At 54.5% G+C, this 27,492-nt stretch overlaps 2 protein-coding genes across 4 annotated transcripts in view; one reads left to right on the forward strand and one right to left on the reverse strand.

Moving 5' to 3' along the window:
- MEF2B (myocyte enhancer factor 2B) overlaps positions 1-27,492 on the forward strand; it is a 76,594-nt gene that overhangs the window by 2,697 nt on the left and 46,405 nt on the right. The window contains exon 2 of one of the 3 annotated variants that reach the window (XM_075902831.1): positions 24,285-24,389. The exons of the other annotated variants lie outside the window; for them this stretch is intronic. The gene's annotated coding sequence lies outside the window, so the exon portion shown is untranslated. The remainder of the gene's footprint in view (positions 1-24,284; positions 24,390-27,492) is intronic. 3 annotated transcript variants of the gene reach the window in all.
- Positions 374-15,355, reverse strand: TMEM221 (transmembrane protein 221). Its single transcript, XM_075902836.1, has 3 exons — positions 14,709-15,355; positions 3,183-3,268; positions 374-1,104 (listed from the first exon to the last, which is right to left on the reverse strand). The coding sequence occupies exons 1-3, from the start codon at positions 14,993-14,995 to the stop codon at positions 584-586; spliced, it is 894 nt and encodes a 297-aa protein (XP_075758951.1). The 5' UTR covers positions 14,996-15,355; the 3' UTR covers positions 374-583.

Consider the following 27,492-nt stretch of genomic DNA (forward strand, 5'->3'; position numbering starts at 1 on the left):
CTTGGGGGGGAACGCTGCTCCCCGCTCAGCCGGGCCCAGGAGGGAACAGGAAATGAGACACTGAAGTGCGGCGCTCATCCGACGAGTGACACCCCCGGTCCCTGCCCTGCGATTTGGTGCCTCTTAGTTCTGCCACGCTGTCGTGGGCCCAGTTTGGCCTCCTGCCTCACCAGGATAGGATCTCTCCTCCCGGGAGGAGGATGCAAGAGGCAGAATGCAGCAGGCTGGAGTTTTATAGAGCCACCTTTCCAGCTGGAAGTGCCGGCCCGTTAGGCTGGCTAACGGCAGCCCCAGCCCAGCTGGGAAAGGACTCACATCATCCACCAGACCGCAGGAGGAGTATGATATAATTTTAGAACTCGACATCCCTCTATCGCAGTGCAGGAGGGCTCACCAAGGCCCTTTTATTTGGGGAAGACGGTGGGTTTCGCGTTGCCCAATGTCTGAGTGAGCTCCCGGGCAGGGCTCGCAGCTGTTCAGGTGGGGTCGGGACGGGAGTGGCCCGCGTCAAGGGCTAACGGGAGATACAGATCTTGGCCGCACCCCTGTTATGTGCTGGGACGAACCGTCCCCCCTCCAGCCTTCATACCAAAGTTGAATCTTTCCCAGAGGCTCCTGGCTTCCGGGACAAAACATTCCTCATCTCCTGGGTGACACTGTTCCAGGGCTTGCCCTGCAGCTGCAGCAGGCCGGGCTCGGCCGACAGCGTCCTGTGTGTCCGGGGCAGGCTGCAGCAATCCTTCTCGGTCAGCGGCCTGTGGCTCCCTGGCAAGGTGAAGCTGCCGCTAGCCGAGGAGGCCAGGTGGGACTTCTGCTCGAGGTACGGCGGGTAGGAGAACTCTCGGTGGATCTCTGGCCGCGGGCGGGCGGCGGCCACGTTCTTGCTGTTGTTGAGGTCGCTGGCGGGGGCGTTGCTGCGCCGGGCGGAGTCGTTCTCGTAGAGGGTACGGCAGAGCTCGGCCTGGCTGCGCCGCGAGGCTTGGGAAGCCCGGACGAGGGCGTGCGTCACCGTGATCAGCAGGACGATGATCCCTGAGGACAGGATGCAGGCGCTGGTGATGCCGGTCTCGATTTCAAACAGCAGCAGCATGTAGAGGGAGAGAGCTGCGGGGGGGAAGGAGAGCAAGACTCAGATAAGACCAGAATGGACTTTGACAGGCCGGGGGAATGGACCTGGCAGGCCCCCAGCCAAGCCCGTTGCTTGTGGCTGAGCTGGGGCCTGGCTTTTAGGGAGAGGAGTCCCGTCTCGATTGCGCGTCTGATCTCAACTGGGAAGCAGTCTCCTTGGCTCCGTGACGCTGCTCCTGCCTCACCGGTCAATGGCAGCCCCTTGCCACTTTCCCACAGGGCCCATTTCCTGCCCGGCAGGGAGGGGGTGAGGGGGCAAGGGATTTCCCAGGCCTCAAAGGTATTAGGTGCCTAGGTCCCTTGTGGAGCTGGGCCAAAGTGATTTGAAGGACCCGTCCCCTACACCTGGGAGTTTTGGAAAACTCCGCTCCCTGAGTCAGGGCTAGTAGCAAGCATGTTCCTGAGGCTTCAATGGTAACTGATCCCTGTGTGCGTTGCCCTCCTGTTCTCGGTCTGCTTTCCCTCCGCGCCGCTCTGCCGCTCACGCCTTACCAGCAGCTGGCCCCTGGCCCTGCCCCCACTGGCTGTAAAATAGTCGATTTTTTTTAAAGACGATTTCAGTCTGAATGCCCCGCCCCTGAAAGGGCTCCATTAACCGAGCCTTGGGCTGGCCCCTGGCACCCCGCTGCAAGCTCATTGGAGATGCAGACGGGGAGGAGGGGACATCCTCTGGGATGGGTGAGTTTCCGTCCTCCCCCACCCCGGGGTGCTCTCCCACCTTCCCGTGGAGCCGCTGGCACCGGTCGCTGTTGGAGATGGGAACCGAGGTGAGATGGACCTGATGCCGCCTGGCGATGCCCTTGTTCTGATGAGGCAGCGAGGGGGGGGTACCAGCAGCGTGGGAAGCGGGGAGGGGTTGTTCCTGGCTGTGCCATATTGAGCCCCCGGTGACAGGAATGGCATTGCTAGTGAGCTCTCTGCCACTGGATGGGCTGGGTGCCACGAGACGCCGCCGCCCACGGGCCTCGCCTCTGGGGCGAGCCGGGATGAGAGCCGCTGCCTCCTTTAACAGCTGCAGCCAAAGCCCTGAGCAGGGGTAGAGGTCCAGGGGAGGACAGCGATCTTGGGCAGACCCCCTCCATCCCCACCCCAGCTCAGCAACTCACCAACCTGTTTGCGTAAAGCCAGGGGCTGGGTTTTGGGACTTGCCCGTGACAGCTGATGTTCCCAGCTGCCCCTGCCACAGGCTGTCCACACCGGTCTCCAGGAGAAAGGCAGCCCCCAGGAGCGGCATCACGATGGTTTGAGGAGGGGAGAGGGGATTTTGGTGCTTTGAATCCCTCCAACCCAGGCCTCTGTGCTGCAGCCTCCCCCATCAAACAAGTGCCAGAACAGTCCGTGCCTCAAAGCCCAAATCCCAGTGAAGCCTTCCTTTTAAAACTACTTGCTGTTGTCCCCTCTCCCCACCCCGAATCCCAAAATGTCGCTGCTGCCTTCTCAGCGTTCAGGCCTTTTTACAGAGGGAGAAACAGGCAAAGCACAGCGGCAAAGCGTCTTGGCAAAGGTTGTACAGCCTGTTACTGTAGAAGCCGAACACCTCCCAGCCCACCACAAGCCTGGTCTACGCCTGGGGACTGAGGCCCAGAAAGATGAAAACCCAGATCTCAAAAGGTAGGTAGGTGCCCAATCCCCCCCGACTTCATTCATCTGGGTTAAGTGACTAGCCCAGGGCCATGCAGGGAGCCTGTGGCAGAGCAGGGACTTGACACCAGCAGGCCCTAGCCACAGCCCAGCATCCTTCCTCAGACACAGCCCTGGCTGGCGTCCCGCTCGGAGTTAGTTGGCTGAAGGGCTCGGATTCAGGATTCGGAAACAGGATTCAGGTCCCGCCACTGCAGGAATAAACCTGGACTCGGGAGCCTGGTGGCGCCCACTTGGAAACAAGCGATCGGTGCAGCCTGACCGATGAACCGCTCCACAACCGACACGGCGCCGACGGGGGAGGCAGGTGCCTGAGCATCCGAGAGGCAGCGTGTGAGTCGCGCGTGGGGCCGAGCCCTCCCCGCCCCCCAGGAATGTGATCCCAGGGTTCACAGAGAAAGGAGGGGGCTTGCCTGCCAAATAGACGGAGATGCCACAGCAGAACAGGCCAATGGCCACGTGCCGAATCACCCGGCTGTCCAACAGGAACCAGTCAGCTCTGCAAAACAGACAAGAGAAGCGTTTGGGTGGTAAAATCAGGCAATAGGGGGGTGCCCGCGACCTGGATCCCAGTGCCCTCGGATCAGACACACCCCCTGGCCGAGGCCTTGCCCGCACCTGCAGGGGGATCGACTCTATCACCTAGTGACCCTAAGGTCTTCTATTTCTCGGAGTCTAGATAAAGCAGAGCAGCCTTCTCTGCCAAGTAGGGCTGTTAAATATCGGCCAATTGAACAGTCAAGTAACTTAGTGAATTCTTATTGGTTAGTCGACTATTCTGTAGTCCCTGGGGGCGGGGCCGGCAGCCAGTGTGCTCCGGCCCCACTCCAGAGGAGCCCCCTCCACTCCGTGCTGCTGCCTCTGTATCCGAGGCAGCAGCTTGGGGTGCCAGGCAGGAGCTGGTCTGCAAGGGAAGCCCGTTTAAAAACCAGCTCCCCTCGTAGACCGGCTGCCTGTCACCCTGTGCTGTTGCCTCTGAGAGAGAGGCAGCAGCCCTTGTCTAGGGGGCAGTCTGAGCTTTCACACCTGGCGTGAGCCGGAACTGAGATAGGCTGTCTGCCCAGCCAGTCCCTAATATGCTCTAAATATAGAGCTGTAGCAGGGGTCGGTCCCGGACCTGCCGCAAGTCAGGACTGAGACAGGCTGCTGGTCAGCCTGCTAAAAAATGTACTGGCGGGGGGAGGGGGAGAAATGGCGTGTGGTCTACAGCAGTGGTCCCCAATGCGGTGCCCGCAGGGGCCATGGCACCCGCCAACAACCTGGGTTGGCCCTGCCCCTGGTGCACAGGAGGCACCGGCCCCAGGCGCGCGACATGCACCGGTGTCGGGTGCGCGGCGCTCGGGCAGCCCCAGCCCGGCCCTGGCACAAGGCGCTCGGGCGGCCCCAGCCCCGGCCCTGGGGCACATGCTGGCGCCGGGTGCAAGGGCATCCCCGTCCTCTGGCGTGCCCCCGGACGCGCGGCCCTGCCCCAGGGCGCCCGGCATGTGAGTGGCCCCACCCCTGGGCGCCCGGGACCCTCTAAAGGTTGGGGACCACTGGTCTACAGCATGAACCTATAAACGTTAGCTTATCGGTTAACTGGTTAATCGACTACACTAGTACATCCCTATCGCCAAGGCGCCAGTGTTCAAACAGGTCTAAGCGACTGGGCCTTTGGATCGAGTTTGATGAGCCAGGCTAAGGCTGCTACGGTTCCTCAATCCAAAATGTGGACTTGGGGCGAAAAGGGCTTTGCTGTGCGTTCCTGAGCACATCAGAGATGCCAGGATGCAGTTTAAGCCCTGAACTGGCCCTGCTGGGGAACCGAATTCGCCCCTCCGCACTCCGCGGTCTGCCTGATGCTCTGCAGGCAGAAACCTGCTCTCCGTGCTAGTGTCACGCGCAGCGGGAGCGAAATAACTGAGCCCTGATCGGCCGTGAAGCTCTAAGCGGAGAGGAATGCTCTGTTGTCCTACGGGGCTGGAGCAACGTGGCCTTACTTTGACTAGCTTTCCTCGGTGGTTCCCCACCCACTTGAGCGGCTGAGAAATGAGACGCAGAGACAGGCCGGCCGCCAGAGGGAGCCCAGATCCACCAGCACCTTTCCCGAGCTGGATGGTGCAGCTCCGTGGAAGGAGCAAACAAAGCAAAAGCCGGTTTTGCTCACGCTGCATTGCTGCAAGGAGAGGGAGAAACCTAAAGAGGCTGCAGACTGAAAAGGGAGGCCAAAGCTGATGGGCGAGAGACATTTTTCAACGCTGCTTAAAGACTATTGCAAGAAGTGAAGAGCAACGAAAAGTGATGTGTTCACTAGTCTATAAGTCTGTGGCCTTTAACAGTTTGGAAGGGGGACGTGCTACTTCAGTGAGCTAAGCAAAGCCAGGTTGCATTGTCATTCTCGGAGCTGGATTGCTTTGCTTTACTCAGATCCTAGCCACAGTAATTTAGATGTACATTTTGGAAGGGACTGACCTTTTGATGCGTGCAGACAACAGCAAAAGGCCAGCTCCTCTTGCCTCGGCATGTATCAGAGGGGTCGCTGTGTTAGTCTGAATCTGCAAAAACAACAAGTCCTGTGGCACCTAATAGACTTAACAGATTTAGTGGCGCATAAGCTTTCGTGGGCAAAGACCCACTTTGTCAGATTGCATGTGAAGCTTATGCGCCAATAAATCTGTTAGTCTATAAGGTGCCACAGGACTTGTTGTTTTTGTCTAGGTATGTGTTGCGTGCTCCTCTTCACACAACACACAGCCAACCTGCGGAACTCCTTGCCAGAGGATGTTGTGAAGGTCAAAATGATAACGGGGTTCGAAAAAGAGCTAGATAAGTTCATGAAGATATGTCCATCAATGGCTACTAGCCAGGATGGGCAGGCGTGGTATCCCTAGCCTCTGTCAGAAGCTGGGAATGGGCGACAGAGGATGGATCACTTGATGATTGTCTGTTCTGTTCCCTTTCTCTGGGGTATCTGGCATTGGCTGCTGTCGGCAGACAGGACACGGGGCTAGATGGACCTTTGGTCTGACCCAGTGTGGCCGTTCTGATGTTCCTCATGGTACTATCTGAGCCCTTCTGCTTGATAGCTTCGGCTTGTTCCAACTGTGATACCAGATGGTTGCTGTGGGCACATTCCCTTGCGCCTTTCCAGCAGCCCTGCCATGAGACACTAGCGAGCCCGCACTTAGTAGCTGCTCCTGCCTACCCTGCGAAAACTGCTTGAGATTGTTCCCTTCAGTACAACCGAGGCAACCTAGAGAACTGCCGTCCTCCACTTGTGGGGACTTCATGGGCCATTGTCACCCAAGGAGGCCGGGACCCCAGGCTCTTGTTAATGGGGAGAGCCCAGCACAGTCACTAACAGCTGTGACACAATAGGCAAAGATCACCGATGCCACCAGGCTAAGTGGGGTTACAGGAGGTGTGTGCGCAGCACAACCGTCCCAATAGACAACACGGAAGGGATTGGGTGGTTCTTCCCCACGAGGCAGGCTGTGGATGGCGTTGTCTGAATGACTGAGCTGGGTGGGCCATCCCTGGGGAGTGGCATTTTGCCTACCCCCCACCCCCACGCCTACCTCTTTCCATGGCAACGCATGCTGTAGCCCCGTGACACTTAGGCCCGGCCCCCCGGGTCGAAGGGCAGCTCAGCCTTTGAAGCCCAAGCAGTCCTTGGCCTCAAAGATCAGAGGCAAAGGGGCCAGTTTGTGCTGGTGGCGGCAGTCGTCTTTTACCGTGGACACCTGTCCATTGGGAATTGGCTCGAAACTTAACAGCTCCGTACATACAAGTGCCACTGAATTGCCTCCAGCCAGGAGTGAGTTTGGGTATTTATTTCGAACGTCTTTCCCCGCCTTGCCCCTCTGTGACTTCCCTTGCAGAGAATTTCGGCTGGGACTTGGGAAGGTGAGAGAGAGAGAGAGTCAACGTACCATCAACCTGTGGAACTCCTTGCCAGAGGATGTGGTGGAGGCTAGGACTTGAACAGGAAGAGCTAGATAGATTCATGGAGGTGAGGTCCATCAATGGTTTAGCCAGGATGGGTAGGAATGGTGCCCCTAGCATCTCTGGAGGTTGGTGACAGGGAGGGATCACATGAGGATTACCTGTTGTGTTCCCTCCTTCTGGGGCACCTGGCATTGGCCACTGTCCGCAGACAGGATTCTGAGCTAGATGGACTATTGATCTGACCCAGTCTGGTCGTTCTGATGTTCAGTGCTGGGAAATCCCCACCCTGGAGTGTTTGATCTCTGGTCCAGAAGGGCTGCTCAGCCTGGTGGGGCGGTGGGGTGAGGGGGAGTTCTTTAGGCACTGATAGGCAGCACCAGTTGTGCTTGGGCTACCTGGTCTGCTGAATCTAGGGTTTGCAGGCATGAAAGAGGTGAGCGGAGAGAGCCTCCAAGTGCTCTCCCTAGCACGGCCCCTGGCTGGGAGGCTACAAGGTGGATGAGTTGGAGCCCATGCCAGGGTCTTTTCTGTGCTGAACACTTGGAATGTCTGAGCCTGCCTGGGGCTGGGAGGCTGCAGCCAGGAGCTGTTCACAGAACTTGGAAGGGCTCCTGCTCCCCGAGAGAAGCACTTTGTTTTATTAATTACATGATTGGGGGGATTAGCGGGGGAGGAACAGGCTTTGTTTCCAGCAGGCCGGGGCCGGCGAGGGCCGGGCTGAAAACTGGAGCAGTAATTCAGCGTGACAAGCCCAACGTGGGAAAGCCGCCTGCTACGTGAGCAGATCCCCTAATGAAACCAGAGCCCCGTCGCCTCTGGGGGTCTGGGGCTGCCCCCTAGAGCTGGGGATGGGCAGGATGAAAACACCAGCTCCGACCTGGGGAGACAATAGCTAATCCCATGTCCCTGGGGGAATCTCGGCGGGAGGCGGGGCTGTCAGAATTAACCCTTCGCACGCTGGCGTTTTTAGACCAGAACAGCATTTTCCGTACTAGGCGCTCAGAATACTTGGCAAACAAACACTCTTTGTCAGCCCCGCCCCCTCCAAGTGAGAGGGAAGGGACCCCCCCCACATTTCAGACGGGGACACTGAGGCACAGAGAAGTGATGTGACTTGTTCAGGATCACCCAGCAAGAGGGGTAGAGAAAACAGGCCACAGGAGTCCTGATTCTAGGTCCCTTGCTTGAACCACATCCCCTCCCGTCAGCCCTCCAGTCTGCTCTGCTATCCAGGGACACTCATGCCCTCAGCAGTGGAAGGGTAAAACAAGAACCGGAAGCTAATTTGGGACAAACTCTTGAAGCCAAATTGGGTGGGGAGAGCTGGGTGGGGAGAGCTTTCCTGGAGCCCGGCCAGAGTCAGCAAGGTGCATGGCCCAAGCAGTGGGATTGGACCAGAGGGTGGATCTAAATCCTGCACAAGCAAGTCTGAGGTCACAGATGGGAGGCCCTTTGCTGAACAGTTTAGTCATCGCCCCCTTACCCCAGCTGTTCTCTTGCCCTCATGGACTCAGAATAAATTCCTGCCAATTAAAAGAACCAGCGACGTTCTCAGCTGGTTCTGACAGAGCAATCCAGGGTGGGTACGTTCCGGTGTCAGAAGCCGGCTGAGTCCAGGTAGACTGGTCACAGAAGCATCCTCTGATTTCTGTAGTCTTTTAAATTTCAGACCTCTTTGATCACGTCAATTAATTAAGCCTCTCACCACTTTGTGAGACAGGTAGTGACAACCCCTCTTCTACAGAGGGGGAAACTGAGGCACAAAGAGGCAAAGTGGCTTGCTCCAGGGTCACTGGGTGAGTCAGTGGCAGGGCTGCAAATAGAACCCAGAAGTCCTGATTCCCAGTTTGCTGAGCTCGGATGGCTCTCTCCAGCGTGGGTCCCTTTCATTTCCCCTCACAGCGAGACCACCGTCTGCAGCTGAACAGCAGCATTCTGCCTCTTGGGGATGTGGGATCAGGTAAGCGCCCTGTTTCCATTGTCCGAGGCCTTGCCTTTAGATGCATAATCCTGCACAAGATGCACCTGGAATTAGCTAGGGCTCCCCTCTCCCAGCCCTTCTTGGGCGGCTGCCCTCCGTCTCCCCTACGCAGATACAAGGCAGACAGCTGTGACTGGCAAACTCTGCATTTAACAAGGCTCAAACAGGAGCAGTTGGGACTCGCCCCCACCCTAAGCAGGATTCAAACAGCAGCTCCTGCCGGCAGTCAGGCAACAGGCAGCGTGGCTGCCGTGTCACCAGCATGGCCTGGGATACAGCTGCCCGTCAGATGGTGGCGAAGAACCAGATCTGCTCATGCCCAAAGGTGCATATCTGGGCCCAGCCATGTTCGGCCCTGCTGCCTTCTCCCACCAGCACACTCACCAGCCTCTGCATTGCGATGACCCAGCCCGCCTCTTTTCTGTAACCATCTGCCTCTCGCTTTGGTTTTAAAGGGGGCCGTTCAGGCTAGGTTGCAAGCTTGACTGGTAACCGTGCAATAAAGACGTGTTTCTTTTGGGGCATCCAGGGGTCTTCAAACCTGAATTAACTGACCCTCTCCACATGTGCCGGAAGGTGATAGGATGCGTTAGCTCCAAAAAAGGGGACGTGACTTGCCCAGGGACACACAGACAGTCAGTGGCAGAGTTAAGAGTCCAGAGTCCCAATCTCCTCTATCAACTACTGAAATTCCACCCCTGTAAGCAAGGATCATAAGAACAGCCAGACTGGGTCAGACCAATGGTCCATCCAGTCCAGTGTCCTGTCTGCCGGCAGTGGCCAATACCAGATGCCCCAGAGGGAGGGAACACAACAGGGAATCCCCACGTGATCCCTCTCCTGTCACTCACCTCCAGACAAACAGAGGCTAGGGACACCATTCCTACCCATCCTGGCTAATAGCCATTGAGGGACCGAACCTCCATGAATCTCTCTAGCTCTTTTTTGAACCCTGTTCAAGTCTTAGCCTTCACCACATCCTCTGGCGAGGAGTTCCACAGGTTGACGGTGTGCTGAGTGATCGAATTACTTCAGGAACATTTCTGAGTGAGTAATTAATAGATTTTTAAAGCCAGAAGGGTTAGCTAGGACCATCTAGTCTGGCCTCCTGACAGCACAGGCCAGAGAATTTCTCTTTTCACACTGGCTTTTTGCATCAGGCCCCTAGAGCATCTCTTTTAGAAAGCAGCCAGGCTTGAGTTAGGGCCCAAATCACCCCATCTCATCAGAGATATAGGTTGGCTGGTTCAGTGGGTCACTACCGGTAGTAAGGGGCTTAATCTTCTGCAAGGGAGATTTGGGTTAGATCAGTGTTTCTTAAACTGTGTTCCATGGCACACCAGTCGGAGGTGTGCTGCGGAGAACAACATTCAAAATGGCCACCTTAAAGGGGCAGGCGACCTTTTTTCCTCAATAACTCCCCCCACCCCCAATCCTTTTTTCCCAATAACTTTCCCCCCAGACCTTTTTTTCCCCCCTCCACAAAAAAATCCTTGGTCTTCCTTGGTCTTAAAAAGTTTAAGAAACACTGGGTTAGATAGTAGAACAAACTTTCTAACTAGGAAGACAGTTTAGCTTTGTGTTAGGCTTCTAACGGAGGTGGTGGAATCCCCGTCACTGCAGAATGTTTAGAACAGGCCAGACAAACACCCGTCAGGGATGGTCTAAGGCAGGGCTACTTAACACGTGGCCCGTGGGCCGCATGTGGCCTGTTTGTTTGCGGCCCGCGGTGTGGTTTGGGTTTACGCAGGGTTCAATATGCGGCCCACAGGTGGGAGCCAAAACAAAAAAGTCCTCAATATAACGGTCTTCCGTTGATATGTATTTTAGCAGTTAAACTCCTGGACTGTCATTTCTCATGAAAAGCAATATGGGTGGAAATCAGGTAGATATTGCATTTTATTAATATCAGCAGAACGGACTTAAATGGGGCCTGCGTGTCGTGTCGTCGTGCCTTAATCTTTGTATTCATGCCTGTCAGTGTGAACAAAGCTATTGGCATAGATATTTGCATGCATATGCAACCACACAAGTTGCACCCTTCGGCGTGGGCTGTGAGTATCATTGTGGCCCCCGGGGCGTACAAAGTTGAGTTAGGATCAAGTAACCATAGGCTATCTCAATACGGGGGGCTGCAGAGGACGATCTCTCAACTCCCTTTCCAGCCTGGCAGTTCTACATTTCAATGATTGGCTTCCCTGCACACATTAGGCACCTGAGGTATCTAGCTTCAGCTTCTAGCCGCTATTGCTAGAGACAAGGCTCTTCTGCTATCACAAATCTCAGTGCAGATTCTGATCGTCACCTCAACCTCCTCTTTGTTAAACTAAGTAAACTGGACTGGTTTTGTCTCGCTCTGTGAGGCACGAGGTGCAGACCTCGTGTTGTCCTTGAAGCTCCTTTCTGAACCCTTCCCAGTGGAAACCAGAACTGGTTTAGTCAATGCTAGTCCCAAGAACATCCAACTGCATCCACTCCACATTCTTGTGCTGAGACATGCTAGGAGTATGCTTGCATTCCTCGCCACCACGATGCATGGCAAACTCCTGCTTGGTTATTCACCATGACCCCTACATCCATTAATGAGTCTTTTCGAAATGCAGCCCCCGACCCTGGAAGTGTGACCTGCATGCTTGATAGCTGACTGCAAGGTCATACATCTAGGCATCTAAGTAGCTCATTGACCTGTTCCCGTTTTCATGGGAGTTTCACAGGTGAATTGTGGAGCTCTGAAAATAAGTAGAACTTTTAACATCTGAACTCGGTGGCGGGTCGCATTTGCAATTGGTCAGGAATTCTGCCATCACAATGATTTTTCCAATGGAAAATGTGGCTTTAAAGGACTCGGCAGTAACATTTTGATTGTGCAGAAGTGGTTCCATTTTCCATCGGGAAAATGAAATGACACTTTGGTTTGTGGGACCCATCTGAAATATTTTCAAATTGTTGAACTGATCCAAAACCTTCCATTTTTAATCTGTTCAACATTAAACTATTTTCCCATTGTGTACAGTGCCTTATGGGAGCAGTAATTCTGGTCCCTTTGTTTGCTATGAGCTGGATTCCCTACTTGGACTACATATTCCATAATGCAGTGAAGTTTTCCCTCCAGTTCGGCACTGCAAATCACGTGGCTGCCAGTGCATGATGGGAGATAGATTCTAGCAAAGGAACCTGGCCCACAAAGCAGAATGAAGACATCTGGCGTCTGAATTACAGCTCATGAGGTGCCGGCAAAAGGAAATGAAATTGTAACCTTGAACAGACTTGAGAGAGGCGTTTCAGGCTGGCGTAACAGCCCCCAACACAATGATCTGAGGGATGTTTCATTTTGACCAGAAACACGCAAACAAAACGTTTTGTCGTTTCCAGAGTGGAATAAGGGATCTTCCGGAAAAGGGTTTATTTTCCGGAAAATCGCATCTAGACTGGCGCTTTTCTCCGGCAAAACCCCGAGCCGGAAAAAAGCGGCAGCCATGTAAATGCAAATGCCGCGGGGGATATTTAAATCCCCCGCGGAATTTGCAATTCCGAAGTGTCTCATTAGCATCCCTTTTCCGGAAAGGGGTGCCAATGTAGACACAGCCTAGATGTTTAACATTTTGTCCTGACTGAGGATGAAAACAAAATGTTGAAATATTGGAATTTTCCACAGGCTGAAAATTCTGAATTTTCCTCAGCTCTAGTCTAGTTAATCGTGCATGTGAATTCCCGAAAGTCCATCTGTACAGACATCATCCGACGATAAGTTTTCAAAACAAATATTTGCAAATTGCTTTCCCTTTTGACTTGCCAGTCAAGGTGAGGTGCCTATGTTTGGCCAAAACCAGCTGTGCATCAACCATGTAGGACTTGCTGGGCCCAGGTTCTGGTAGGTGAAGGAAAGAGGCAGTGTGTTCAGAAACATTTTTGCAGCTGCAAACGTGTTGGTAATGATTAAGTTAACAGGTCTCTGGGTTAATGATTTGGGCTCTTGAGTCATTATAGGTAGGTCACCTTTAAAAACACCCAGATGCTAATCAAGAGTTGCCAGCTTGCCAGGTCCTAAAAGAAAAGGTGTGTGGAGGAGCACATGGGCTTATAAGTGTTAGAAAAGAAACTGGCGACCCAGGAGGAGAGGGGGTAAACGAAACAGCTTTATTGCCCACACATATTTACCTCGGACATTCAACACAATGTCCAAGTGGTAACGAATTGGCACCAATTACACCCTTTTATTATTTTAGTATGTTCATTACGCTCCTAATTACGTTAAGTACTATTTAAAAAAACCTTATTTAGTAATATTAATTACTAACTGCAGTAAAGCAGTTCCGTTTACCCCTTCCGCTCTTGGATCGCCTGTTTCTTCTCTACCAATAAGCATCGCAAACCAAGAGAGTTTGAGGCCAGCTTTCCAGCTGGGGTAAATTGATGCAGGATCTGGCCAGCTGGCCTTCTTTTCTGACTTTTCACTTCCGACTATAGAATCTGCTAAGCAAGGATCTGGGATGCTAATGAATTGCAGTGTTAGATGTAGGTGTTGGAGGTGGGGGGGGGCACAAGGAGGGGATATCAATCCTAATTTATGGTCTGAGTCAGTGTGCTGCTGATGCTGTGGTACCTGGAGGCTCTTCACAGCAAAGGAGCCTGCTACAGCAGCTAGCAAGGCAGAAGAAGAGCCAAACTGAGTCACTGCTACAGGAGTGACTGTGGACATGGCCGGGGACTGTCGGCCACCCTCTGGAACCAGGACTCCCGGTTCTCTGCCACTGATTCACTTTGTGACCTTAGGGCATGCCATTGAATCTCACGGCCTCAGTTTCCCCTCAAAGCAGTTCTAATAGCACTTGGGACCTTGGGTGCCTTAGTGCTTTGTGATCCTCAGCACTACAGAAAGTTAAAATAGCCAGTGCTCCACTAACTGATTGTCCCCCTCTACCAGCCTGCAAGAAAGGGACTGTGTGCACCCATGTCTCTAGTCCAGTGTTGGCGTTCTCAGGCACCTTTACTGGCCAAAGACTGGATTCAGTTAACAGGGCTCTGTGTTAATGATTTGGGGCCTTGAGTCATTATGTTCCGGGGCAGGTCGGGAACTTTGATGCCCAGCTGGGATCAGCTGGCAGCCCTCCAGCAGAGTTGATGAAGCGACACTAATTTGCACCCGCTGAGTTGGTGGCACTGGGTATTTATGCACTAAGTGCCAGGGAGTTAAATACTGTGTCAGTGTAACCAGACGGAAAGTCGCTAAGCACAAATACACAGGGCATGAAACGGCACATTTCTCGCCTCGAGGGGCTCCACAGCCGGAGCTGCAGAAGAGAATTTTGGTCACAATGCTCAGCTCTGTCGTTTGTCCAGGGGCTTATCTGGCCCCCATCTCTGGGCCCTATGGTAGGGCAGGGCTGGGCTGTTCTCCCCAGTGCGCAATGGAGAAAGGGAGGCAAAGATCCTGTGACTTGCTCCGGGCATCAGCGGCTGGGGTCCCGGAACCTGGATTTCCATAGCGCTGGCCCAGGGCTACTGTGAAAGAGATGGGGATGGGAACTGCCTGGGTGGGAGACAGCCAAGTGCTGGGCCTGGTACCCGAGTGACTGCCTTGGATGTGAGCTCGGCTGAAAGGACCTGCGGCGGGGAGCTTGCCCCGTGCCAAGGTTGGGAGTTGGCAGAGGATCCTGGTGCGATGGGTCCTTCAACATCTCTCCTGAGTTCTCCCTCTCCTCTCCGGATTCATGGCCCAGGTCTTTAAACAGCCCCCAGCCTGTGGGTGCCTTAAGGGGATCCACCCGCTAAGTTGGTTGGCAACCTGCAGACACCTGCTCCCCAAGCCTCAGGGATTCAGTTCCTCCCCTCCCCTCCCCTCCTCTGCCAGCGGCTCTAGGCTCAGCGTGCCTCATGGCGGGGCACAGTCCTGCTCCTCACCCCATGATGCTGCCCCCTGCCCCAGCCCCAGCCCCTTTCCCTTCCAGCACCTGGGAGTTCAAGGAGAGACTGCAACCAGCCCAAGACAAGCGCATCTCCCCTCCCTCCCCCCCCCCGCGCTCCCCCTTACCTGTCCGGCTCCGGGTCCCCCCTGCACGCCTCGGTGCTGAGGTAGCTGTGCAAGAGACAGAGCAGGAGGCAGCTGAGGTTGAGAACCAGGCACAGGGCGGCCAGCACGGCCGAGACCGGCTGCAGCACCCCGGCCACCCGCTCCGAGAGGGCGCCGGGGGAGCCGGCCCGGCCCCGGCCCGCCTGGAGCTGGAAGATGAGGATGGAGGCGAGCACGGCCATGACGGCCGCCAGGGTGCCGAAGAGCAGCAGCACGGCCAGGGAGCGCTGGGTGTAGGCGGAGGGCATCGCGGGGCGCAGGGGGCGCTGGGGCGCAAGGGTCGGGGGCGCAGGGGCCGGAGGCGCTAGGGCGCAGGGCAGGGGGCGCAAGGGTCGGGGGCGCAGGGGCCGGAGGCGCTAGGGCGCAGGGCAGGGGGCGCTGGGGCGCAAGGGTCGGGGGCGCTAGGGCGCAGGGCAGGGGGCGCTGGGGCGCAGGACCTGGGGCGCTAGGGGTTCGGGGGGGGGGCTATGGCAAAGGGGGCAGGAGAGGAAAGGGGCCCCCCAAAAGTTGCGCGAAACTTTCCCTCCCCGGCGCCGAGCCGCGCGGACGCTGCGAGCCGCGCATCGCCAGGGAGCGCCGGACGCGGAGCCCGCAGCCGCCTGCCCGGTCCCCCGAGGAACTGCGGCAGCCCCGCCCCGGCCAGCCCCGCGCAGGCGGCAGCGGCTCCCCGCCCCGCCTGGCGGGGCTCAGCCCGGGCTCGCTGGCGCGCGCACCTCCACCCACGTGACGCTCCCATTCATGAAGGGTTTCCAACTTTCCCGGAGCCAAGTTGAAGGGAGATGGGGAAGACCGGGACTGTTCAGGTTACAAAAGAGGAGGCGAAGGGGGGAGATGCTAGAGGTGTATAAAACCATGACAGGTGTGGAGAAAATGAATAAGGAAAAGTTATATACTTATTCCCACCATATAAGAAGGAGGAGGTCGCCAAATGCAATGAATAGGCAGCAGGTTTAAAACAAACAAAAGGAAGTTTTTCTTCACACAGGGCACAGTCAACCTGTGGAACTCCTTGCCAGAGGAGCCAGTGTCATAGGCTTTTCCACAAGTCTGCCTTCTGGTGGCTTTAGTGGGAGCTGCTGGTTGCTGAGTTCTTGAAAAAGTGGCCTCGGAGGGGAACCCTAAGGTTTGCCCTTGGCTAGTGAAGGAGCGTTTGGATCTGGGTCATTGAAGTCAGAGGCGTTCCACTGGTCTAAGGTCGGAATCAAGCCCAGCGGGGCGTTTTGCATAATTGAGCCAGAAGGCAGCCTCCCGAACCTTTGGCCTGTAGGGACTGGGATCAGTGATGCAGAGTTTGATTTATATATAATATAATGGGCCCAATCCTCAGTGGGGATAGATGGGGGAAGGTGTGTTGTCTTCACCAGAGCGAATTGAATTTGTATTGGCTGAGGACCAACCACTTAGATTCATAGAACATTAGAAATGGCAGGGACCTCGAGAGGTCATCGAGTCCAGCCCCTTGTCCCTTGCAGGACCAAGCACTATCTAGATCATCCCTGACCGGTGTCTGTCCAACCTGCTCTTCAATCTCTCCAGTGATGGAGATTCCACAACCTCCCTCAGCAATTTATTCCAGGGTTTCACCACCCTGAGAGTTGGGAAGTTTTTCCTAATGTCCAGTCTAAACCTTCCTTGCTGCAGTTTAAACCAACTGCTTCTTGTCCTATCCTCAGAGGCCAAGACCTATTTTTCTCCCTCCTCCTTGTGACACCCTTTTAGATACTTGAAAACCACTGTCATGTCCCCTCTCAGTCTCCTCTTTTGCCAACTGAACAAGCCCAGTTCTTTCAGTCTTCCTTCATAGCTCAAATTTTCTAAACCTTTTATCATTTGTGTTGCTCTTCTCTAGACCCTCTCCAATTTCTCCACATCTTTCTTGAAATGTGGTGCCCAGAACTGGACACAATCCTCCAACTGAGGCCTAACCAGCACAGAGTAGAGCAGAATAATGACTTCTCCTGTCTTGCTCACAACCCTCTTGTTAGTGCCTCCCAGAAACTTGTACCTTTCTGCATTGAAGCGGGCAGATAGATGATATTTCATAGAATCATAGGACTGGAAGGGACCTCAAGAGGTCATTGAGTCCAGCCCCCCACCCTCAAGGCAGGACCAAGCTCCACCTACACCATCCCTGACAGATGTCTATCTAACCTGTTCTTAAATATCTCCAGAGAGGGAGATTCCACCACCTCCCTTGGCAATTTATTCCAATATTTGACCACCCTGACAGTTAGGAATTTTTTCCTAATGTCCAATCTAAACCTCCCCTGCTGCACTTTAAGCCCATTACTCCTTGTCCTGTCCTCAGAAACCAAGAGGAACAAATTTTCTCCTTCCTCCTTGTGACAACTTGGATGTTCCAAGTTGCTCCCTGGACTTCTGGCCACCTGTGCAGCATTTCCAGTCTTCCATGTGGCTTTTTCTTTGTGCAGCCATTCAGCTCCTCTCTGAAGTTTCCTCCCATTCATGTTTTTTCCCCTACTGTTCCCATGGCAACTCGATGACCCCTGACTTCCCTCACCGTGAGAAAACGCACTTAGTTAATCAAGGCCTTGGCTCAACCTTATGAACATAACTCTCAGGTCGAGAGTTCTGCTCTTCTACACAGATGACAACCTATGGCTTTGTCTACACCGGGAAATTATTTTGTAATAATAACTCCCGAAATAAACACTTCGGAATAGCATGTCCACCCGACAGAGAAGCCTCAAAATGAGTCCAAACAGGTTCCTTTAATGTGGACATGCTACCTTGACATAGAGCCCCAGGAAACACCGAGGAGGAATGACTTCGAATGACTCTGGGAAGTCGTTATTTTGAAATAGCCACAGTGGAGCATCCACGCTACCACTGTTTTGAAATAACAGTTGTGAAATAAGCGCTGTTCCTCACAAGCTGGAGTTGTTCTTTCGAAATAACCAGCCCGTTACTTTGAAATCATTTCGAGATAACCAACTGTGTGGATGCTCACCTTGTTTCGAAAGAAGGGGAGTTATTTCGAAATGACTCCCCTGTGAAGACTTGCCCAAAGAGTAAATACCTCCATCCCCTCCCCGCCATAGTCTTCAGCAGGGCATGCTTAGTTCTGGAGCGAATGAGAAATCACCCCGAATCCGCCTTTCAGCGGAAGTGATGCAGTCAGACACCCGGGCTCCGGAATGTATCAGAAGGATCTCAAGGCACCTTGCAAGCCCATGTCTCCGATCCGCAATCCACAACCAGGCAAAGCTCCCAGGATCTTGAACGTACGTTGCTTGGTTGAGAACTAAAATGCAGCCAGCTCTGGGGAGGAACGTGGCTGCTGCACTACCCCGTCAGCGTTGTTTCGAACAGGCACGGAGTCATACAACATCTACGTCAACCCCCAGAGGGAATGTACAGCCACAGGACGGGGTTACTCACCGTGGCTTGGGTGGGTGTTTCTGTATGTGGCACCCATGGCACAGTTCCTGCAGATAATAGCAGCTAGTTTAGGAGGCCCTGAGGGAGACTCCACTCCTTCCCCGTCTGCTTCCCTGCAGGGTGTCTGTATTGTCTGGTGGAAGCAGCACCAGGCATGGGGGAGGGAGCAGGCAGGATGGGTCAATTGATAAAGACTGGAGGAGGGGGGTTGGTTCCACTCTTTGCAGAGCCCATCAAAGCCCCTTGGTGCTGCAAAAAACTGGCCTGGGAAAGTGACGGGAGATTCCCAGAGCTTTTGGCTGGGCCGGTGTCATGAGGTTCCGCTGCTCGTGGGCTTGCTCAGAGCCTGGAGACCCAGAGGCCGGATGGAAGCGGCAGTCAAAGATCTCTGAACTGCCCACACGCTGCCTGTGAGTTTCTAGGGCGGCTTTGGGTTGCTGGCTATTTGATCTAAACAGATTTGCCTCCCCTGTTGCTCACTGTTGGAAACCAGAAGGATTCTGGGAATGGGTTTCCCTAATCCCTCCTGTCTTTTCCCATGGGCGCATGATCATGCTCAGTAGCACCGAACCTTTTTCTTCTGTCTTCTGTCCCCAGTTCGGGGCCTTTTCTGCCGGTCCCCAAAGCAAGTGGGTAAATACTCTTGTCAGCCCTCCTCTTCTTTCCTGTGTCTGCAGACTAGTTTGTGCCCAAGTGCAAGAGCGAGGGAAACTACAGGCTGCTTTGTTTGGTGCGGGGGTTTTTCTCATGCTTTCTCTCTCTTCCCACCTGGTCCCCACAGTTCGAGGTGTTCATTGCACATGAGCAGCAAGAACTCAAGGTGACCCATGCTCTGGGCCATGCTCCTGTTACAGATTACCTGGAGGCTGTGGATGCAGAAACAGTGGCCCAGGAAGGGGTGTAGCGTCACCTCTCTTGCAGGCCGAAAGGGTCTCTCACGCCCCCAGCAGGGCAGGCGAAATGGCTGGATGTTGTGCTGCACCACACAGGGGCTTCTGTGCACACGGCTCTTGGGGAGGATATAAAAACCAGTCGAAGACACTCCTGGACACTCATTCAGGGACCTCCACGTTGCTGTTTTGTGGCAAACCAATTCCACAAGCCAAATACACGGAGAAGGATTGGAACTCCGCTTCATTCTCAAGTGTAACTCCAACGCAGCGAAGGTGCCAATGGTTCTTGATGTCTGCGTAGGATCTGTGTTAGTTCTCTTCCTTTCCTAGTGTAAACTAAGGGTTCGCATCAGCCTCTTTTAACTATTTAGTCTTTAAGGTGCTAATAGACTATTGGTCGTTTTTAAAGTTTTTCCCTGTTTCAGGCTGGCTTGGCTAACCCTTTGAAACTTATCTACCCGCTGTCTGGGATGGAACTCCTGGACGTGGCTTGCTTTTCATCCCATTCCCTGGACACTAAGGGTATGTCTACACTACCCCGCTAGTTTGAACTAGCGGGGTAATGTAGGCATACCGCACTTGCAAATGAAGCCCGGGATTTGAATTTCCCGGGCTTCATTTGCATAAGCGGGGAGCCGCCATTTTTAAAACCCCGCTGGTTCGAACCCCGTGCAGCGCGACTACACGGGGCATGAACTAGGTAGTTCGAACTAGGCTTCCTAGTTCGAACTACCGTTACTCCTCATTCCACGAGGAGTAACGGTAGTTCGAACTAGGAAACCTAGTTAGAACTACCTAGTTTGTGCCGAGTGTAGCCGTGCGGCACGGGGTTTGAACGAGCGGGGATTTAAAAATGGCGGCGCCCCACTTATGCAAATGAAGCCCGGGAAATTCAAATCCCGGGCTTCATTTGCAATTGCGGTATGCCTACATTACCCCGCTAGTTCGAACTAGCGGGGTAGTGTAGACATACCCTGACACGTTTAACTAGAAATCGTAGAAGAAATATAAAAAATACTGTAAATTCATTATTAACCCGGTCTATTAAAAATCTTAGAATAAATACTATACATTCATCACTGTCATAAATAAATATCCTTTATTTGCTAAAACTGTCCACCTGGTTCTGTCCTTCCCCCCTTGGGTATGCATCATCGGACCTGTGATTCTCGCGACAGTGAGCACTTTCCACTGTGCCTGCAGGAGGTTTAGAAGCATGTTGACTCTCGGTGGGACCCGTGCCTAGGGGCTTTGAAAATCAGACCCCGCCAGGCACCTCTCTGGGCTGCTGCGCTCTTAAGTCTAGTCCATGAAAAATGTGGGACGGCGCGTTGGGGGGCCCCTGAGCCTGCACCCCCGTCCGCAGACAGATGTGGCTTTCCGCCAGCCGGTAGAGGAGAAGGTAGCATTGCTTCTCAGAGATACAGCACAGTGCAGGCTCCGTGTTGACATAGGAGCCATGGCAGAGCCTTAGTTCTCCTGGGGGGAAGGGGTTGACAGGCCCCTGAACCCCCCTGTTCTGGACTTAGTCTGCTCCCTTCATGCTTCCCCCAGCCAAGACTGACTCAGCTCCCAGCAACTGGTCCCTTAGCTCCTTGCTTTGCTCAATAGCCTCCACCTAGCCTAGGTGTCAGGCGGCTGGGTCCCTGCCTACATGCCCCCCCTCAGGGACCATCCCCCACTGGGCACTGCACACGGACACACCTAGGCTATGTCTACACTGGCGCGATCTTACGCCAGAGCTATGCAAATGAGCCTAAGCATGGAATATCGCCGAGCCTCGTTTGCAAATCTAATGAGCCGCCATTTTCGCAGAAGAGGCTCTTGCGCCAGAAGGAGCTGTCTACCTGCCCCTTCTTGCGCAAGAAAAACCCTCTTGCCCAATGCCGTTATTCCCGAAAATGATCAGCGTCACGGCATTGCGCAAGAGTGTTTTTCTTGCGCAAGAAGGGGCAGGTAGACAGCTCCTTCTGGCGCAAGAGCCTTTTCCGCAAAAATGGCGGCTCATTAGACATGCAAACGAGGCTCGGCGATATTCCACGCTTAGCCTCATTTGCATGGCTCTGGCGCAACATCGCTCCAGTGTAGACATAGCCATAGAGTCTCTGCAGACCAGCATAGGGCAGTAGGGGTCACACTCAGCACAACACAGCAACCAGGGACTGCAAAACCAGAGTGGATGCAGGGCTACAAGAGTGGACAGCACCCTCACTACATCGCAGCACACACGGGAAGAGAGCCCTCCCCATACATCCCTGAGCAGCGCGGCTGAAAAACGACAGGGCGGGACGTCGGTGTTCCCTCAGGTGCATTAGGAGGCGCATGGCCAGCAGATCTACAGAAGTGATTATTCTCCTTTTTTCGGCGCTGGGGAGGCCACATCTGGAGTGTGGCAGTGTGACGGGGCGAACAGGCCCCGCACTGCAGGGCTGGGAGTAGCCCAGGCCCAGCTGGCTGAGAGGGCCCCGCCCTTCCGGCCCTGCTGGGCATGCTCCCAGCAGAGGCCAGGTATAAAGGCAGAGGGAGCCCAGCAGGCAGGAGGACAGCTGGGGGAGGGAGGAGACCAAGCCAGGCCAGTGTTTTTGCAGCCGCTGGGACCAGAACCGCTGCCAGTGCTGGGCCCTGACACCAAGGAAGCGGACCCCGACTCCAGGAGACCGGAACGTACCCACAGCCCCAGCAGGTCCTGCCTCGGAGGCCAATGGGCCCCCGGGGAACCGGGGCGTGGTAGGAAGCAGCCCAGGGCAAGGAAGACAAAGTTTGGCTCGGCGTGTATCGGCCGGATTCCCCGCCGAGCCGGCAGGAGCCACAGACCCTGCCTAAAGGGCCCTGGGCTGGGACCCGGTGGAGAGGGAGGGCCCGGGTCCCCCTACCACGCAGGCCCTCCCCTGGATAACCAGGTCTGGGGCCGGGAGAGGCTCCCCAGAGGCACTAGACCTTGATACCGTATATCCCCTGACAGAGGGGCCTGGACTTTGTGTTGAGACATTGATACCGTATATCCCCTGACAGAGGGGCCTGGACTTTGTGTTGAGACATTGATACCGTATATCCCCTGACAGAGGGGCCTGGACTTTGTGTTGAGACATTGATACCGTATATCCCCTGATAGAGGGGCCGGAACTTCTGGGGACTTTGGGGTGCGGTACGGGCCCGGACTGAGACGCGGGTCAGTATAAAGGGGTCAGCAGCCCCCGTCAGGGGCGTGCCCCCTGACAGGCAGCCAGTTCTGGGGCCCCCCCTCCCGCTACAAAAAGGATGTGGACGCATTGGAGAGGGTCCAGCGGAGGGCAACAAAGATGATTCAGGGGCTGGAGCCCATGAGCTACAAGCTGAGGCTGAGGGATTTGGGCTTAGTCTGCAGAAGAGAAGAGTGAGGGGGGATTTGAGAGCAGCCTCCAGCTCCCTGAAGGGAGGTTCCAAAGAGGATGGAGAGAGGCTGGTCTCAGTGGTGACAGATGGCAGAACAAGGAGCAACAGTCTCAAGTTACAGTGGGGGAGGTGTAGGTTGGAGATGAGGAAAAACTCTTTCCCTAGGAAAATAGCCCTGGGATGGGTTCCCGAGGGAGGTGGCAGAATCTCCATCCCTAGAGGTTTCTAGGTCCCGCCTTGGCAAAGCCCTGGCTGGGTTGATTGAGTTGGGGCTGGGCCTGCTTTGGGCAGGGGGCTGGACTCGGTGCCTCCTGAGGTCTCTGCCAGCCCTGGGATTCTGGGATTCTATCATTCTCAGCAAAAGGCCGGCCGGAGCCCCTGGGGGGTTGCCATCACTTGTAAATATCTCTGAGAAGCAGCCGTGCTTTTCCCCAGGGGAAGGCCCTTCTGGCCCACGCTCCCAGGGAATCATGGTCTTCGGTGTGAACGCATCCCTCCGCCTAGCGAGACTGACCCTTCGCACGGGGGAGGGACGGGGTTGCTATTCCCCCTAGATCACCAGGCGTTTTGGCTGGTCCCAGAAGTGGATCCGGGGCCTTGCGTCTGCGGGGTTGTGTCTCTGGGGGTGCGGAGTTTGGGCTTCCCGTGGTGCGATCCTCAGGCACACACACCGTGTGGCACCGTGTTCAGCGGCTTAGAGAATAGTAGCGTCTACGGGAGGAGGGAAGTGGGGCTGATCCTGGCGCGGGCACTGAGGGTATGTCTACACCGCAGCGTGATTTCAGAACAACTGACATTATTCCGAAATAACGCAGTGCGCATCCACACTACAAGCCTTTATTTTGACATCACGGCAGGCTGGAGGACTCCTCCCTCCGACTCCTGGAATCCTCGTTGTACGAGAAGGAAGGAAAGTCGGAGGAAGAGTGCTCTTTCACGGACTTCTGGCTGGCAGCCCCAAAAGCCCTTTCGACGTCCTCTCCGCAATTGACGTAGCTCAAGGGGCGTCGCTACTTTCGGCGTTAGCCCTGCTGGGTAGACGTGCCCTGACGCAAACGCAAAACGCTCCTGGATCAGGGTGGCAGCAGGTGACACCGATGTAAGCAACCACCCAGCGCCTTTCAGATTCTACGTACCACCGTGCAACGAGCGAGGGATGGCTGTGGGCGGAGGCAGCAACCTTTGTGGGCCCGGCGGCATCTCACCTGATGCTGGATCCTGCATTACCAAGAGGGGGAAGGGTGGCTGAGACTCTGGGCTTAGCTTCTTTTCTAAATGGACCACAGAACTGTTCCTGTCCATTCAGGCGACTTGCCAGTGACAGGCAGGGACCTCAGCTCCAGGCCTTATGATGAGAGACTCAAGCAGTGAGGCCTGTTTTGTTTATTAAGGAGAAAGCCAAGGAGTGTCATGGGTCCCGGTCTATTCTGTGCACGAGGAACAGAATTTGACGTTGGGCTCTTCAGGCCAGCAGAGGAAGGTCTAGCAAGATCCAGTGTCTGGAAGCTGAAGTGGATAAATTTAGAAGGGAAATACGGTGCAAGTTTTTAACAGCGTGGGTAAGGAACCATTAGAACAATGTGGCGTCTCTGTCACGGATAGTTTTAAACCCCAGGTTGTTTGTGTCTCTAAAAGATCTGCTCTTCAGTCCCAACAGGAGTTAACTCAGGGACGGTCCGAGCTGTGCCAGACAAGAGGGTCACACTGTTTATCTCTGTTAATACAGCCGTTAATGGGCTTCCCTAGCTCCTTCCAGCCAGTGTTCCCTGGAAGCTGTGCGCTTATGCGGTTGCTCAGGAGAGATTCAAATCCTGCTCCATTAATTAGCAGAGCACCCACAGCTAGGTTTGGGGTTTTTTTGTTTCAGCAGGTGGTGCGCATTTGCTCATGCCTTGGTGCGCATCTAAAAATTTATTCTGCACATAGATGGAAATGATTCGAGGGAACATTGCTACCAGCCCTGCTTTACTGAAAGGTAAATGCTTTCCTGCGTTACTGTGTACATTGTACCAGCTGCATGTGGGGCTGAGGAAACCCCATGGGCAATTTGGCCCCATGATTTCCTTCTTGAGAGGCAGCAATGCTTCTAATTGCATCGCTGTGGAATTAGTCTCGCCTGGGTGGGCAGGACGGTACCAGCCTGCCTCTTTCCACTTCCGCCTGGCAAAAATAAGGAACACAGATTGTGTTGGAAGCCAGCCTGCCGGCTTTGCCAGGAAGTCTGTTTTAGCTCCGATTAATTTCCAGATCACCCGACGTTTCTGCCACAGGGGATTTCAGCTCCCTGTCCTGTGTTGTTGTAACATGGCCAAGGTCACGAACCCATGAGCCTCTGCCCTTTATTTCCCATCCCCTTCCCTGCCATCGGCCGTCTGCGCCAGAGAGCAAGTCCGGGCTGTCTGGGACATTCCGTGGCAAGATGGGAGCAGAGCCCCGGGTCTGTCTGAAGAGGACTGGCAGATTTGGGAATCTTTTTTTGGAACACGGGGATTCCGGTGCGGCTGGGCCGTGCTGAGATTTACTCTGTCGCTAGCTCGCGCATGGCAGGGCTACTCCAGATCCATGCCCAGAGCAAACAGGTGGAGTCTGTGGAGCTGCACCTATGGGACTGCAAGGATGAATTTGCCTTGCTGACAGTAGGCACCGCATTCTGCTACCGATTCCTCCCTCGTTGCAGGATCGGTCCCTTGTCTGCCTCCTCTATGGGGTGTGAAAACCTGCTTCCCTGTTCTGCATCTGGGCCTCTTCCCCAAGTAGGTAAAGGCCACGCATGTGTTTAGCTCACTGCTAAGGGGATAACGCCCAGCAGTGAGGGGTCCCTGACAAGTATCTGAGCTGATTTATCTCCGTGATTTGCTGCCTCTCACTGAAGAACAAAGATCTATGGAATATCTATGCTGCACGACTATTTCGGGATACTGGAGGTATCCCGAAATAGCTACCCTGTGTCTACACAAGCTGCCCATTATTTTGAACTATTTTTCAAAATAACGGGCACGTTATTTCAGCATCCCAGTAACCCTCAATCCAGGAGGGTTAAGGGATGTCTTGAAATAGCATGTTATTTCAAAAAAGTTTTGCAATAAGGGTACGTCTACACTACATGCCTCTGTCGGCAGAGGCATGTAGATTTGTTTGTTCAGCAAAGGTAAATGAAGCCACGATTTCAATGATCGCAGCTTCATTTACATTTACATGGCTGCCGCGCTGAGCCGACAAACAGCTGATCAGCTGTTTGTCGGCTCACCGCTAGTCTGGATGTTCCCCCTGTCGACATCAAAGCCCTTTGTCGGCAGCCCCGGTAAACCTCATTCCACGAGGAATAACGGGGCTGCCGACAAAGGGCTTTGATGTCGACAGGGGGAACGTCCAGACTAGCAGCAAGCTGACAAACAGCTGATCAGCTGTTTGTCGGCTCAGCGCGGCAGCCATGTAAATGTAAATGAAGCCGCGATCATTGAAATCGCGGCTTCATTTGCCTTTGCTGATCTGTCTAATCTACATGCCTCTGCCGATAGAGGCATGTAGTCTAGACACAGCCTAAGATACACAATTGGCTGTGTCTAGACTGGCAAGTTTTTCCGCAAAATCGTTTGATTTTGCGGAAAAACTTGCCAGCTGTCTATACTGGCTGCTTGAATTTCCGGAAAAGCACTGACTATCTCCTGTAAAATCATCAGTGCTTTTCCGGAAATACTATGCTGCTCCCGTTTGGGCAAAAGTCTTTTTCTGAAAGACTTTTGCGCAAAAGGGCCAGTGTAGACAGCATAGTATTGTTTTCCGCAAAAAAGCCCCGATCGCGAAAATGGCGATCGGGGCTTTTTTGCGCAAAAGCGTGTCTAGATTGGCACGGACGCTTTTCCACAAAAAGTGCTTTTGCGGAAAAGCGTCTGTGCCAATCTAGACGCTCTGTTCCGAAAATGCTTTTAACGGAAAACTTTTCCATTAAAAGCATTTCCGGAAAATCATGCCAATCTAGACGCAGCCCAATTAGTATAGTGCCAATTACATCTCTTATTCTGAGTTTAGGGTGTTGTGTAGACACACCTCTAAAGCCGGGGTTCCCAGTCTGTGGTCCGCGGACCCCTGGTGGTAGAGGGTCCACGGAAAGTTTAAAAGTAGGTGTCGATCTTTTCTTTTCTTTTCTTTTCTTTTCTTTTCTTTTCTTTTCTTTTCTCCTCCAGGGCTCTGTGCCCAGCCAACAGTGGAGTGCCGGGGCAGGAGCTGCCTTCAAGGGCAGAAATTTGGGAGGGTTGGGGGCAGCAGCCAGTGGATGGTGTGTGAGAAGCATGCCCGGAATGCAAACACTTTCCCCTCACTCCCTTAGCATCCAGGGAATGGGATGAAAAGCAAGCCACGTCCAGGAGGGCATGGCTGCTGCCCACCCCCCTCCCAAAATTCTGCCCTTGCACCGTATCCTCCGTGGATGGGCAGGGATCGGAGGGAGCCGCAGCTGAGGAAGCAGGCCGGGCCAAAGGGGGGGGGGGGGCGTGCAATTGGAATAGAATGAAAAGAAGGTCCTGGATGCTCGAAGAGGTTGGGAACCGCTGAGCTAGAGGCAGGGAAGACCACAAGAGGGAGCCAAAAGCTTTCCAGCGTGAGCCCCGGGCCCGGGCGCCACAAGCAGAAGGAGCAGGGGCTGGACTTGCAACCCAAGGGCCGGCTGGTGCTTTCTGAAAAAGGAACCTCCCGCCGGCCTCTCACCAGCCCCCTCCTCAGGGACACCCTTTGGGCGACCCCAGGTGTCCATTTTGCTGGCGGGCGGTGGTGGCCCATGCAGCTGGAAGAGAGTCTAACCTGCCGGAGGGGCAGGGACAGCTCCCTCCAGGTCAGCTCGCTCCAGGCCAGAGGCCTATTCTGTGGTGCCAGGAGCTCTTCGGAGACCCCCGGGTTCAAGGTGTCATTCCTCACACCCTGACACCTCCTCTGCACTCTCTCCCCCTCCAGGATCAATTAAGATTATGAGCGAGGCTAATTAACGCCCTGCTAATTGCACTCTGCAGCTCCCCGTGCAGTCACAAGATTTACAAGCCGGCAGCCACGGCAGGCCTAGGAACAGGGGCGGGGGGATTAGAGGT

The sequence above is a fragment of the Pelodiscus sinensis genome, chromosome 19 (assembly GCF_049634645.1).
Source record: "Pelodiscus sinensis isolate JC-2024 chromosome 19, ASM4963464v1, whole genome shotgun sequence".
In the NCBI taxonomy this organism is placed as follows: domain Eukaryota; kingdom Metazoa; phylum Chordata; order Testudines; family Trionychidae; genus Pelodiscus; species Pelodiscus sinensis.